Source organism: Phalacrocorax carbo, chromosome Z (genome assembly GCF_963921805.1).
Source record: "Phalacrocorax carbo chromosome Z, bPhaCar2.1, whole genome shotgun sequence".
Lineage (NCBI taxonomy): Eukaryota > Metazoa > Chordata > Aves > Suliformes > Phalacrocoracidae > Phalacrocorax > Phalacrocorax carbo.
The window spans coordinates 34721352-34736806 of record NC_087548.1 but is presented as its reverse complement, the minus strand read 5'-3'; the positions used below and the strand labels follow the sequence as shown (position 1 = coordinate 34736806).

General features: G+C 39.9%; 1 protein-coding gene across 26 annotated transcripts in view; it reads left to right on the top strand.

Moving 5' to 3' along the window:
* MPDZ (multiple PDZ domain crumbs cell polarity complex component) overlaps positions 1–15455 on the top strand; it is a 104148-nt gene that overhangs the window by 22607 nt on the left and 66086 nt on the right. For 25 of the 26 annotated variants that reach the window (XM_064439086.1, XM_064439083.1, XM_064439097.1 and 22 more), the window contains 6 exons: positions 2716–2937; positions 3976–4115; positions 6922–7135; positions 9085–9213; positions 10396–10599; positions 13591–13705. In XM_064439086.1, coding sequence (XP_064295156.1) covers positions 2716–2937; positions 3976–4115; positions 6922–7135; positions 9085–9213; positions 10396–10599; positions 13591–13705 — 1024 coding nt within the window. The remainder of the gene's footprint in view (positions 1–2715; positions 2938–3975; positions 4116–6921; positions 7136–9084; positions 9214–10395; positions 10600–13590; positions 13706–15455) is intronic. The other variant, XM_064439090.1, reaches the window with a different exon arrangement.

The window sequence follows — 15455 nt, the reverse complement described above, 5'->3', positions numbered from 1 at the left end:
TGAAAAAACTTAAAGTCAAATTCCTGAAGGAAGATGGAAGGGAAATAGACAGTGGGGTGGGTATAGCAGCGGTTCCTCAGCAACAATCAGTTTCCGTGTCTTAAAATTCTGTTTCTGCCCTTTTTTGCTTGCATGGTTCTGTCTTTGTAAAGCAGAAGGGATTCTAGCTTTCTGTATATAATCTCCAATTTTGTCCTTAGCATTATTATAGGATTTTCCTTCTTTTACCTTTTTTGGCCTTAGAACATGACTGCACACTCCATTAAAAGCAGGGAATTCACACACAGTTGGGTTTTATAGGTCTGTCAGTAATATCAGTGATGCTTCCCCTTCTGCCATACTGAAGGATGAAACCTCAGGAAGTTCCTATGACGTTAATAGGATCAGAAGACACAGCAACGCTGTGCTTAGAACAGTGCGAAGTAAGATTGAAGGCATGTAATGTATTTTTCTCTACGTTTAATTGTATTGACTGGAATCATTACCATTCTCAGCTGCTGAGCCTTGCCTACTGAGTTTCAGGCTACCACTCCAAAGGCTGCACTGAAGAGGTGTGAGGTCTCACTAACCTACATTGGGCAAAATCAGTAGGTTTTGCTCATACTATGCTGTTTCTTGTTCAGGCTAACCTTGCTGGCTTTACCTGAGCAGATGATGAGTTCTCTAGTGACAACTTTGACCAAGCAAGCTCTGAGTATGGTAACCTTAAGCCGGATGGGCAGTTCAGTGCTATTTTCTACACGCACTGCAATTTAGAAAATCATCGTATATCCGTGACTTACTAACGTTTGTGATATGACACCCGTATATTATGGCGTTTGAGCACACATGAGAAGTAGTTTGGGTTTGCACAGCATATACTTTCAGGCTTCTTTATCCTTCTGCAGAAATGTAAAAATGTTTTTAAATAAAAGCAGTGCAAGACTGGCTAATTACAGTGGAGTTAGATACTCTTACCAATAATAATTTGACCCATGACAAGTTTTTTATGGGAAGGAACATGACAGCAGGATGTATAAGAAGATTTGAAGGTGGAATAGAACAAGAAATAAAGCACAATTAATCGACCAAGTTCAGTGATACACTTTTACACATTGAAATGGATGACATTGGGAAGGTGGAAGTGAATTATGATATATATATCATGCAGATAAGAAACGCATTATGGCATACACTTTATTAGTTTCAAATCCATGCATATAATGTGAGGGGAAATCTTGCATTCATGGAAGAGCAGAATTTGATTATGTCTCTGTGTGTTGTTACATGTAATGAACTGTGAAACAAGGCTTATCTACCTGTGCCTTACAGGCTTGCTAAAATGACTGCATGTGATTAAAGAAAGTGCTTGTGTGCACATTTTGGGCATTATGATTTGTTTGAAACATAACCCAAGTGATTCCTCACAAATATGGACAGAAAGTAATCACTGTGTGATGGAAATCAGTGAGTTCCAAACATCGTGATGTTCCTCTTTCCAGTTTTTTATGGCAGAGCACATTAAGTGCTGTTGAGTACTTTTCTTTCCAGTGCTGTCTTATATTTTTTCTGTAACTGGAGGGTCTTCCCAGGCACATAAGGTGTTCAACAAATGATGTTTGTTCTATTATTTTTTCCTGAAGCACCGAGACGAAAAGGGATTGTGTGATGGAGAACAACACAGGCCTTTTAATGACCAGACAGTTGGGAGAATGATATGATAAACCAAATGGAAGTAGCATGCTTAAACAGTTGAGACTGGTGCAGTGGACATTTTAGAATACACTTATAGTTTTGAAGTTTTGTGTTGATATTTGATGTTTGAAAATAAGGCTTCAAAGGAAGAAGAATCCCAGTCTTTTGTATTGTGGTGCAGAATGCTAGAAAATCTGTATTGTAAAACTATGAAAAGAATTTGAGGCTGTAATATTGTGGTTCTCAGTGATGGATAGTGTGTGAGGCAAGTATGAAACAAATCAATGTGGAGTGAAGCAGTGCCTGTTGACAGTCAACAGGCAAGTGGGACAGCAGTCAAATGAGGGCTTCTGCTTCACCTGAGCTTTATACCACCACCAGCCATTCATTAGATCGGTTGGCAGAGACCTGCTTGAAAATTGTTCCTTAATATGGCTTGGCAAAGTGGAGAATTTTCTTTTCTGCTCTAAGAGAAGTTTATTGTCAAGACTGACTGTGTAAGGGCACAACTGTGGTTTTCAGATCAGCATGGTGATTTTAGACTTTTTCAGTAATTCTGTATTTAATTCTGGCTGATGTAGAGGATCACGTTGGCAGCTGTAGCGCATAGTGATGCAGAAACCCTGACCAGTGAAATCTATTCCTTATGTAACTGGTGAAGTTTCTTTCTTCATCAAAACACGCATACTTTTTTCTTTTCAAAAATGCTGCTACTGTAGAAAAATCTAGTTCGTACTTGTCTACCTCTGTCATTGTGTTGGAGTACTCCAAGCTGCTATACTGGTATGAACAAAAGAATTCTGGGCAGAGTATGGAAAATAATTTTAGATTATTTTAATCAATTTCTTTCATGTTTTCTGCTCATAACTGACAACTTTACATTGATTATAAATATTAAAGATAACTTAATTATTTTTTTTTTTTATTTCAGGTTGGGATTTCAGACATTTTTAATGAGCAATTGATCTATCATGATGCTCTCGTATAAAAAGGAAGTTTCTGCTGTGTCTGTAAATTTGTGTTGCCATCAATCTTTTACAGGTAAATATTATGCCTTCCATACATTCCACTGGTGAATTCCCCCAGCTTCTCCATCATGGTGTGAACGTGGGGTCCTTGCCGCATAATGAGTCATCTTTGTTGGCTCAGCAGAATGGCAGCCCAGCTAATGTGCTAGAAGTATCGATGAGATCTATTACTCCTCAGCTTAATGGGAAGACCTCTACTGAAGACTTTGAGCAGCTGATCAGAAATATGTCCCAGGTAAGCATGTCATCTAGTAACCACGAAATGTGGATCACTGATTACCTGGGTTTAGTGGTGGACTTGGCAACGTTAGGTTAATGGTTGGACTTGATGATCTTAGAGGTCTTTTCCAACATACGTGATTCTTTGAATATTAAAATACATGTATGTTTATTTAAAACCAATTGAGTTGTTAACCAAACCGGAGCTCGCTTGCTGTGTAGGACAAAAATAACCTTTTAATTTGAGGAACAATGGGTAAATGAGAAAACAGTTGGAAAAGTAGCCTTGACATTGTCACTGTTGAGTTACTGACCTTAGCTGAGCAGTGTGCTTCTCACAGATCAGCATGCCATTATCTTTCCGTGCTCATTGTAGGACTGCTGCTCTGTGCATGGGGGAGATGCTTTGTCAGAGCATGCTCTTGTATGCGTAACTAATGAAATCTAGTTCTGTGACTTGCTTGGAAATAAAATGGAAAATTCCTTTTTAGCCTTGCTACGCATTGTTCTGTAATCTTACTGCTTTCCTGTGGTAGGCAAAAATGGTGTACAAGTCCTTTTAGTGGCTGGCGCTGGGAATGGCCAGGCATATATTCTCAAATTTTCTACTTAACCCGTCATGGAGTCAGATAGGGAAAGTCTTCTGCTGTTCTTCTGGAGAGCCTTTTGCACAGTCCTACTTTTTGCATCTTTCTGAAATTTGTCCTCTTTTTCTAGTTCTTTTTGAGAGTTGGCCTGTACCTTCTAAAATTTTATGGACACGTGTATCCTAATTTCGTCACTACTAAGCCTAAACTCTGTTTAGCTGCTGTTTCCTGATTTTCCTCTTCTGGGCTTTAAGAATCTTTATTTCTCAAACCTTTCATAATTGTCACTTTTCTGTATGATACTGAGAAATAGTAACTGAACAAATCCTTCAATTATTAGCTAGTGTAGTCTTGCCCTCCTGTAGTGTCGGATTAGAAACTAATTTCCAAGTTGTTTACCACATTCATTAATGCTGCTTTTCAACATTTTTAGCATTTGGACCCTTTTTTTATCTTCTGCTAAACAGGGTCGCCTTGTTGAGACCATTGAGCTTATTAAGCCTTTAAGTGGTGGTCTGGGCTTCAGTGTCGTGGGACTCAAGAGTGAAAACAGGGGAGAACTAGGAATATTTGTGCAAGAAATCCAAGAGGGAAGCGTGGCACATAGGTAAGATTACTACTGGAATATTTTGCTGTTTACTGTACCAAATTTTAACATGACACTGCAATTTAGTGGTGTTATTGCTGTTGTTTTTGTGGTACAAGGGCATGTTTCTGGTATTCTAAGCCATAGATCATAGCAGATTTAAAATTACATATCACTACAATGTATTTTACATTGGAACAGGGCAGTGTATGATCTGTTAGGGATTTTTAGAAACTACAGATGTAGTTTCTCTGTGGCTTGTTTGTAATATCTCCAGGGAAAACAGGGAGGTTACTGTTCTGTGTCACAGCTTCTAAAGCTGAAATACAGATTTTGCCATCCATGAATGGACTGAAAAACAAATTTGGCACAAAAGAATCAGTTGTAACTAGCATGGTAGTGTGTTAGGTAGGGTCCCACTAGGCAGCCATGAAACCAGCTTTCAAGTCAAGCGAGGCTTTACCTAAGGCTGTTGAACTCCTAAAAAGAGATACTCAGCTGATGTTACCAGAAATTCAGCAATAATAATGGCTTGCTGAAAGTATGCTTTAGATTTTAATCCTGATTCCACAAGTAGAGTTGAGAGAAATGGATTTCTGCTGTAAGAACAGGTTGAAGGAGCAAACAAACTCAGTGGTGAATGGCACCAGCACTGATTCACTGCAGACTGGTGTGGTGTATCACTGTGTGTGCATTTGCTGATCAGGATCCCGGTCAGAGCTGCTGCTTCATGGTGTACTCGGTATGTTGTATGAGGTGGCTGAGTCACCTTGGTGCTATTTCTCACTGTCTGTAGGGAGAGATTTTCTGATTATTTGTGGTCTGAGCACAGTGCTTTTAACAGAGGGCAGAGCATGGCCTACAGAGTTAATTCAGTTACGAGAAGTGGCATGGTCTATGTCATTACAATATTTTTTCATCTGCCTAAATTCCCTTTCCCTTTCCCTTTCCCCTCCTTCCTTTCCCTTTCCCCTCCTTCCTTTCCCTTTCCCCTCCTTCCTTTCCCTTTCCCCTCCTTCCTTTCCCTTTCCCCTCCTTCCTTTCCCTTTCCCCTCCTTCCTTTCCCTTTCCCCTCCTTCCTTTCCCTTTCCCCTCCTTCCTTTCCCTTTCCCCTCCTTCCTTTCCCTTTCCCCTCCTTCCTTTCCCTTTCCCCTCCTTCCTTTCCCTTTCCCCTCCTTCCTTTCCCTTTCCCCTCCTTCCTTTCCCTTTCCCCTCCTTCCTTTCCCTTTCCCCTCCTTCCTTTCCCTTTCCCCTCCTTCCTTTCCCTTTCCCCTCCTTCCTTTCCCTTTCCCCTCCTTCCTTTCCCTTTCCCCTCCTTCCTTTCCCTTTCCCCTCCTTCCTTTCCCTTTCCCTTTCCCTTTCCCTTTCCCTTTCCCTTTCCCTTTCCCTTTCCCTTTCCCTTTCCCTTTCCCTTTCCCTTTCCCTTTCCCTTTCCCTTTCCCTTTCCCTTTCCCTTTCCCTTTCCCTTTCCCTTTCCCTTTCCCTTTCCCTTTCCCTTTCCCTTTCCCTTTCCCTTTCCCTTTCCCCTTCCCTTTCCCCTTCCCCTTCCCCTTCCCCTTCCCCTTCCCCTTCCCCTTCCCCTTCCCCTTCCCCTTCCCCTTCCCCTTCCCCTTCCCCCTCCTTCCTTTCCCTTTCCCTTTCCCTTCCCCCTCCTTCCTTTCCCTTTCCCTTTCCCTTCCCCCTCCTTCCTTTCCCTTTCCCTTTCCCTTCCCCCTCCTTCCTTCCTCTTCAAGAGGTCTTTGCTTTTACTTCTCTTATTCCGTGGAGTAGAGACATTTCTTTACTGAATCAGTCTCTTCTTGATTCACTGTCAAGAAGAGAAATATTCAACAACTGTTACAGGGCTCATAAATTAGAAAGGCCCTGGCAGTAATAAGTCTTTGAGAGCACTCTGGAAGACAGCTCAGATTCACAGGTGAAATATTATGGGTTGAAGCTAAATAGTGTTTTTCCTGAACGCTGTTGAGTACCATGGCTTCTACACTGTAGGGGCTCACAAAAGCTGGTGTAATAGGGACCCTTGTTTTTGTTGCTGCCCTTTGTTTTCAAAGTGTTGCTACTTTGGAATGTTGAAGACAAGACTCCAGACTTTTTTGCTGGTTTGCTGGAGAAGCAGTAGAAGTGGTGGAGGACAGAGGATAACTCATCTGTGTAGGCTTCATACAATTCTTTTGAAGTAAAGTAGGTCTGGGGAAGGGCTCAGTATGTAATTTTACAGTAGTGCTTCCTTTGTCAGAAAGTGAGGAGTTATTTTTTAATTTGTTCAGGGCTTTTCTTTGCCTCATTTAAAAGGGATCTGTTTTATCGTGTTCTTTCTGTTTATCTCTCTGCCTCCCCTTCTTTTTTTTTCTTGGTTTTGTGCAAAACAAAATTTGTTTCCACAGCATCTTGATGAAAGTGTGTTCCACTCCATGGTTTGATGAATATTCAGAATGGGTGCACTGAACAAAGTGGAGCACTTGGTCTATTAAGCAAAAGGCTCAAAGTCAAGAATAAACATAAGTTCTCAGGCTATGGTTGGGAGCAACTGAGATCTAATATGCTTAGTCTCGCATGGGGGTACAGGGAAGAGGAAGCTAGCTAGGGGGTAGTAGCCAGGGGAGAGTGGCAGTGGGATTAGCTTCAAAGGAAGCGATCACCAGGGTGCTGCATCAGCTCCTTTCAGCAAAACTGCAGGGGGGGATTAAAAAGTGGGGGGAATAGAGAACAGGTTATTAAAAATACTGGAAAATTGTCAAAATATTGTAATATCTGCGGCAACACTTCTTTGGTTTTCCTTGTTTGTTTATTTTGTCATCTCCCTCCCCTGTTTACACATACGTGACAGAGATGGAAAGCTGAAGGAAGCAGATCAAATCCTTGCTATTAATGGACAAGCCCTTGATCAGACAATTACACATCAACAGGCTATCAGCATCCTACAGAAAGCAAAAGACAATGTCCAGCTAGTTGTGGCCAGGGGCACTTTGCCCCAGCTCATCAGTCCAGTAGTTTCCCGGTCTCCATCTGCTGCTAGCACAGTTTCAGCTCATTCCAACCCGGTGAGTATACCCCAAATGTGTATGTATTCAGTTTGGGCATGTATGCGCTTACTGCATCTAGTATTTTGAGGCTTTTAGTTTTTTTAACTTCTATGTACATTTCCTTCACAGTTCTTGAGGTTTTTCTTCTATTTATCTTTGTTGTACCTCTTCCCATGTACCATAGAAAATACTGAGGCTTCCTGGGAGTAGATTTTGATGTCGGACGTATGTCTTCTTCCCATCTGCCAAATTCTCTGCATCTAACAATGCAAATACAGCATGTTGACCATACTTATGAAGCTCTGTTTTGAGGTCACAGTAAGCAGGTTCTTTTTTCTTTGCCTTCTGCTTGGGCAAACGGAAATTTTTGAGGCATCACAATCTGATCTGCACCACCAGCCAATGGGTGCTTCTTTGTTTGTTCTCTACTGATTGTTAGTGGTGGGGCTAAGTAAAGCAGCAAGAGAGACCTGTCAAAATGCCACATGTAGGGACACACTTTAGGACTCCCCAAAAACATCTCTGCTACATTTCATTTCTTTTCAAAACTTTTGCACATCTGGGTTTAGAGAACATAGCTCGGAAACATGGTGATATTAACTGCACTTTCTCTTCCTTGTATCTTACTCATGAAATGGCTTCTCCTGGGATGAAATGGCCTATCTTTGGTTTCTGTAGGTTTTGCTGTTCAGTCATCTGTGGTTTTTCTTTAAGGGAGATGGTAATCAGAAGTATATGGAGCAATCCATCTGCAAAAAGCAGCTATTTTAGTGTTTATTTTAATCATTTGCATAAAGCTTTAGTGAAAAAAAAAGTAAGAATTATTATTTTCTTCTGTGTGCAGGAGTAAAGCTGATTGGCCTAACTTTTCCTGTCAGTACAAAGGAGAGGCCTGCTCCCTCCCAGTGTTCCTGTGACACACTTCTTTCTCTATGTGATTGCCTCTGAATTCTCTGAACAGCTTCCCTTGCTTGAAAAAATGTTCCTTTCAAACCCTGCACAGCTCCCTCTGATTTTTTTGTGCATGCCTTTCCCAGTCCTTGTGTTCCATTGGCTTTCAAATGCTGGGGGAAGGCAGTTTATCTGGAGCTATTCTTTCTCGTTCAGACTTTGCTTGATCATTGTTCATTTTTGTTAAGACTGTGCATTCCCAAAGTGGTACTACAGGGCTTTGCATTTGCAGTAGCTTGACTATTTCAAAATAACTGCTTATTTTCAAGATCCTACCTTGTGCCACCCCAGCTGTGGTTTTAAATTTCAGATGAGTTTACGGTGTGGTTTGTTTTTCAGGAGAAGCAATATGTGGAGCCTCCAGTCATCTCTTCTCTACTGCTCCAACCAAGCAAGCTAGCATTTGTCTCTTTCAGAGCAGTTTCATTCCTGTCAGAACATGAAGCCTGCCATCAGAGCTGCTTCATTCCAGTGCTGTTGACATCAGACGACCCAGAAATCTTTGTTTGTTACACAGGGGGCAATTCTGCTAATGCCTACCTTGTAATACCTGGTGCTGCTTCCAGCTTTAACCTATGAACTGGGTTTATCCTTCCTCCTGTGCTTTTGTTGTAATGGCCTATGTGAACATGCACTTATCTAAAGAGTTTAATTTCCAGTCCTGTGAAATTTCCTAGAAACAGTGTTTTTCTTACTGACTGCAATGGGGCATTGAGGTATACAGTCCTAGGTTGCTGTTTAAATTAATCCAGCAGGTTCTTGAAAGGCCTGACCCATGACCCAGCTCTGGTTTGTACCAGAGAAATTCCAACTGCTATGGAATGAGCAATTTATTGCTTAAATGCTTAAATGCTATGTAATCTTATATCTAATAGTAACTGTTAGAAAGGTCCCGTATTTCCTCCCACCTTCCTTTATTAAAAAACATATCAAAGAAATAAGAGAAAATAGTTTGCAAGTTTTAATACATATGTCCTTATTTTAATCATTTGCAAGCTTATATTTATTCCTTTTAGGTTCACTGGCAGCACGTGGAGACCATTGAACTGGTGAACGATGGCTCAGGTCTGGGATTTGGTATAGTGGGAGGAAAGTCAACTGGAGTGATAGTTAAAACCATCCTCCCAGGAGGGGTGGCTGATCAGGTAAATTCAACCTACTCTTCTGTTTACTGTTCAGTAAGGTGTGAAGTTACTCTTTACTTTATAATCATGCTAAGTAGTAGTAGCTTTTTTCCTCATAAGTGTGAAGAAGAGAAAATTATGATATTTATCCTCAGTAAAAGTGTGTTTAGTTCAGGGGATCTGTGTGTTCAAATGTAAAAGCTGAATTCGGCTCTAAATCACAGTTTCAAACCTGTTACATGTTTAGTGTGTATGTATTCAGACTCCTAATTCTTTTGTGAATATACTGGCTGTAATCCAGGGGTGGGGGGGATGCCAAACACTTACTTGCTCTACCCAGACAGGTAAGAAGAGCATCTGCTTCTCTCCGCTGGGCTTACTGAAGCTTGGAGCAGCCATGTCTGCTTCAGGACACGGGCTCTGCTTCTGCTGGAAGGGCTCATGAGGGTTGAATTTGGTGATCACAGCCCATTTGAGGCTTGTCCATTGGACAAGTATCTAGGACTATGTTAATGATGGTCAAGGATTGTATAGGCGCAGAGACTGGTCAGTCTTACAGCCACAGAAGTGGTCGCTTGAATGGACAGAATTTAATGTGCACTCCTTCCTTGAGCAGGTAGATGGGTTCCTTTTACAGACCTGTCTTTCCAATACTTTTCATATGGGCTAAATTCATGTGAAGCTTTTTTATTGGGTAAAGGTAAATCATTAGGAGAGTAAACCAGTGTAAAGCAATATAAGCAACTGGATCACAGTAAGGGAGAAGTGTATTTTATCTGAAGTTACAGTTATTCCTGAGGACCAGTTTTAAATAGTAGTGTAAAGCTGAATATACATTTGTGTGCTGTCTTCTGGAAGTGTGTTTGGAAATAAAACCTGAAGTTCTCTAATCTACATGCAGTTGTTAAATTCCAGGAGGTAGTACCAATAACTATAAGCATTTTTTTTTAATGCTCCAGTGACTGCTTGAAAAAGGATATCCTGGGTATGCCTGGGGAAATTTCTAGTAAAGTTAGTGTGACATTAGGCAACCTACTTTTCTTCTCCGTGTTATCAGGATATTTACTTCACACCCAAAAAAAGTCACCTGGCTCATATGTCTTAAAAGTGACTGAAGCTATGTGGTCTTTTTCAGATTGTATGGTATGTGGGGGAAATGTCAGGATGTTAATAGATTTTTTTTCATCGTTATTCTTCCTCCAGCATGGGAGATTGTGTAGTGGAGACCACATCTTGAAAATTGGGGATACAGACCTGGCTGGAATGAGCAGTGAGCAGGTGGCACAAGTTCTGAGACAGTGTGGAAATCGAGTGAAACTGGTAATTGCAAGAGGTCCTGTTGAGGAGCCACCTCCACCAGCAGTCCCTCCTGGTACACCAGTACCCATCTCCACACCAGAGAAACAGGTAAGCAACAGTGAATATACTTAACGCGCGGCAAACTTCTACTTCAAACTTCCTTTTCTTTTAATTGCTTTTTGAATGTCTTTCATGCTTACGTTCTCAAAAGCGAGGATTTTCTTTCCCAGTAGCAGTGTTCTCAGCTGACGGTCTCTGAGAATTTAAATGTCCACAATGCAAGGAGCTATATGCTTGAAGGCTTTTTGGATCAAGGCTTAGGACTTCCATAAGTATGATTTGAATAACTTCTGGTTCTGGGTTGCTTGTGGTTGTGTAGTAATACATTGGGAACAACTGAAGCCATGTGGTCTTTTCTTCAGACAGAGCAAGCTGGCTCTGTAGCGTTTCTCTGTCTGCCTGTCCTTTGCCTCTCTTGGAACATTACTTATTTCCATATCATTGCAGCCATCCGTCAGCCAGTTCCTCCCTGTGCCAGCCAGCATGCAGATGCTGCTTCTTTCGTACATCATCTGGCATTGTTCATTTGCTAGACAACTCCCAAAAAAAGTCAGCCAGCTGCTACCCTTATTCTCCTGCTGGTGATTGTACTCTCTGTGCTGTTACTCCTCTACAACTGTTAGCCACTTAAAAAATGCTGTAAATACTATCATGTGCTGTCAGCTCAAAACCTCTACAAAATAAGTCATTTGCATGTTTGCAGCAAAGCCTGGTTTCATGGGAGCCAGGAACAATAGTATTTTGTCACATATAGTTATGACCAGATACATTTAAATGTGAATACATGGAGTATCGTGAATGAGAGAAGAAAAAGGTCGTTGCTTTTGAGCCTACAACTGTATAGATTTATGCCTTACAAAGAATTTTCTGTTTTACTTTTTCCTGTTGTTTTTGTGGACATTTTATTTCCAGTTACAAATTATGTTTCAGGTAGATCACTTTGGAAGAAAAAAAAACCTTAACAATTTTTGCATGATTATCATTATTTTGCCTCTATCCATTATAGTTGTATATGTGGAAAACAAACATACATTCATTCCCTCTTTTGTGGCTATACGGCAAAGAAAGTTAATCTTAACATGGAGTCTTCTTAGCATCTAAGAGGAGAAGCAGACTGGTACTTTTGTGTCTCTACAGCACTCAGAGGAATGAAAACCTGGCTGTATTTTAGATACAGGGATCAATATTTGGCCTGAATGTTACTTATCTGAAAAGCAGCAGTCTCAAAAGAGAGCTGAATTTGATAATTTCATTTGTGTATATTTCTTCAGTATTTGCCTTTTTGAGGTAATATGATGCAATGTTGAAGGCTCTATCTGCAGCTGCAAGGTGTGTAGGATTTCTAGTACCAAGGAAAAAGCTCAAAGCCACCAGGTGGCAAAACCTGACTTTTTTGCCACCTTCGTCTCCATTTCCATCCTTTTCAGTACCTTGTTCCTGATACATCTCTCCTGGCAGGAGGCAGGCTATTTTTAAACTGCTCTTGCCTGCACAAAGTCTAGTTCTTGGAGGGAGCACCCAGTTAATGGTGCTGCAAGCCTCATTAATTTCAGGCCTGGAGAGAAGATGATGATGGAAACAGCTTGGTTTGTCTGTTTCTTCCTGGCATATACAGGGTGGATAAGGACTTTATGATACTCTTAAAGCTATTAGTGAGAGCAGCATGGCTTTCCAAAATGGGCACTTCTCATCATGTCCCCCGTGGGTGTCTATCCTGTAAAATTTCATGAGGTTATGGAAGCTGGAGCACTTTTTTAGTGGCATTACCTGTGGCCAAATTAATCCTGTATTATCAAGCAGAGAGGTAGTTAAAGCAGTAGAAATTTATTTTTCTTGTGTTTGATTGTGGTTTTGGGTGGAGTTGTTCAGATAAAGAATGAAAGTCAGATTCTCTTTTAGCAAGTACCGTCATAGCTCTCCGACATCTTTTTTTTTGATGCATACTCATGTAGTCAAACTGGGTTTAGTTAGCATCTGCCTGGTTGCCCTATTGCCACTTTAAAAAATATTACCTGCTATTTGTCATGCAGAAGAGACAGAATAAAAGACGAGTATGGCATGATCTTGATAATCTATTTTTATTACATTTATGAATTCCTATTTTAAATGTGTGCATAGATATTGGTGCCCATATAAATACAACAAAATTGAAGCCTTGTATATGTAGTCATATACTGATATATATCAGCTATGGAAATGGCTAGTATGTTTTAGGCAGCTGAAAGGTGAAAATTTTTTTAAAAAACTTTATAAAAAATGGAAATTAAGTTTATAGGTTGATTTTTTTTTTTCTTCTATGTATGAAAACAAAATTGTTGAAATTGGATTTTAATATGTATTATACTTTCATTAACAATAAATAAATTATTTCATTACCCCAAAAATTCTTTATTACTGAAATTCAGAGGGCTATAGTAGGTGTTGGTGGAGATTGTCATTATTTAACTAGCTGGAAGTATAATCGCTACTTTCTGAAATAAAATTTTTAAGTCTTTCAAAAACAAGAAGCATAATTGCCTCAAAATAGCTTTTATTATGTTTTAAGCTTAGCATGCATAGGAAAGAAATAGCTGCAGTTATTGAACAGGAATTTAAACAAATAGAATACAAAATAAAATTTGATCTTTTTTCTTCTTTTAAATAACACAGCAATCTACAGCTGGTTCTGAGAAGGTCCCAGAGGGGCAGCAAGCTACATACTCTTAACATTTAAGCATGGTTTGGGTAACTTACTGTATGAGAGGTTTATTTTCAATTTGTACAAATTTCACCAGTCATTTTAGTCATCAAATAAAGATTTTATAGGTTAAAGTGTAATATCCCAGGGCAGTGGGGTGGGGAGGTCACAACCGGCATTGCTTTACTGTGGGGAATGTTACATATGTCTAGTTTCTCTGATGAATACCGAATTAGAGCAGAAGCAAAGTTGGTACTTTCTTTTTACATTTGTGTCTGATTTTGCATGCTAATGATATCAAAGAATGTGGTGGACCTTTAAATTAAAAACCCCTTCCTTTCTAATCACACGTTTCTTATTAGGCAAATGCTTCTGTTGATAGCTCTGAAGATGGGGAGAAATTTAATGTTGAACTCACTAAAAACAACCAGGGATTAGGAATAACTATTGCTGGTTACATTGGAGACAAAACTTCAGGTAATGATCAATTCCTGCAGTTTACTATATACTCTGCTGCGTACTATGGTATGTGTGCATCAAAGACTTCATTTTATTTTTGGTATAGCATCTCTAAGAAAAACCATGACAATATAAAATCTTTTTAAAGTTTGTAAAGAAAAAGGGATTGTTTTCCTTTTGTGAGAAGGACACTGAGATTGGAAGCAATCAGTTCAATTATAAAATCCCACCACAGCATTTTTTAATCAATTTTTATATTCACTCTTGGCTAAAGCTTGTGCTTATATGCTTTTGCCAAACAATTCCAAAATATATTGTGCCATTTCTGTTAGAATGGGCTGGGCTTTCTAAATTACATTTTCATTTTTAAAAGGCTCTTACAAGGTAATACATTAGTATTCTGAGTAGTTTTAGGAGGTATTGTTACTGTTTTTTAAACAATGTGTGTATTACTTCTGGCAGATCAAGAATTTCTTAGTGACTTCTGGAGAAAGTAAATGTTTGTTGATCTCTGGGCTGTTGCAGCCAATAAATAAATTCCTTTAAATAAATAAATGCAACAGTGTTCATGTACAGTTGTGTATTTTTACTTTTTAATTTCCACTACATTTTTCAGCAAAATGATCTCTTAGGCCTCTCTAGGGGTGATTTGGCAAACACAGTACTGCGGGGGAGGGACAGTTGTTGAATGTGTTGTAAAACTTCTCTGAAAGCTGTTGGCTTGACTTTCACCCATGTATATATTGTTAGAAAAAATGTATAGATAGATATATCCCACATTATTGGATGTTTATAGACATAATTTTTTGGCTTTGAGAAGCTGGACTAAATTTTATCAATCTGTTTCATAGGACAGGATGGTCACAGTTTGTGACCGTCTACTCTTTAGCAGCTTCCAGTTGAACCTTTGAAAAGCAAATTGAATTGTGGAGTATGTGATAGATCTGACTGAATATTTTAACTGATTTAGTGTTGGAGTACCACCAATCCTCAATTTTAAATTATTGTGCTGCATGTAACTGCATTAGAAAATGTTCTGCCTTAGGAGCTAATTGGACATCTCAATTTTGGGAGTTAATGCGTAGTTAAAGAACAACTTTGCTGTCAGAAAAGCAACAGTAAAACTACTGGACAGCAAGATCTGTGGCTGAATCTTTCACGAACGACGAGTAGCAACTTGTCATGTTACTGTACAGCAGTTGCAGGATATAAAAACCCTTGGAACTTAGTAAGACCAGCCATTTACTTATTCACAAAACCTGGTTTGCTGATTTTGGCTGGGATAGAGTTAATTTTCTTCATAGCAGCTAGGATGGGGCTATGTTTTGGATTTGTGATGAAAACATTGTTGATAACACGGATGTTTTTGTTACTGGTGAGCAGCGCTTACACAGCGTCAAGGCCATTTCTGCTTCCCACACCATTCCACCAGCAAGGGCACTGGGAGTGCACAAGGAGTTGGGAGGGGACACAGCTGGGACACCTGACACCAACTGACCAAAGGGATATGCCATAACATATGACGTTGTGCTCAGCATATAAAGCTGGGGGGAAGGAGCGGGGGGTGGAACTGCTGCTTGAGGACTGGCTAAGCATCGGTTGGTTGGTGGTGAGAAATTGTCTTCATCTGCATCACTTGTCTTTCTTGGGCTTTATTTCTGTCTCTTTGTTACTTTCCTTTTCATTATTATTACTATTATATTTCAGTGATTAAACTGTTCTTACGGCAACCCACGAATTTTCTCGCTTTTACCCTTCCAATTCTGTT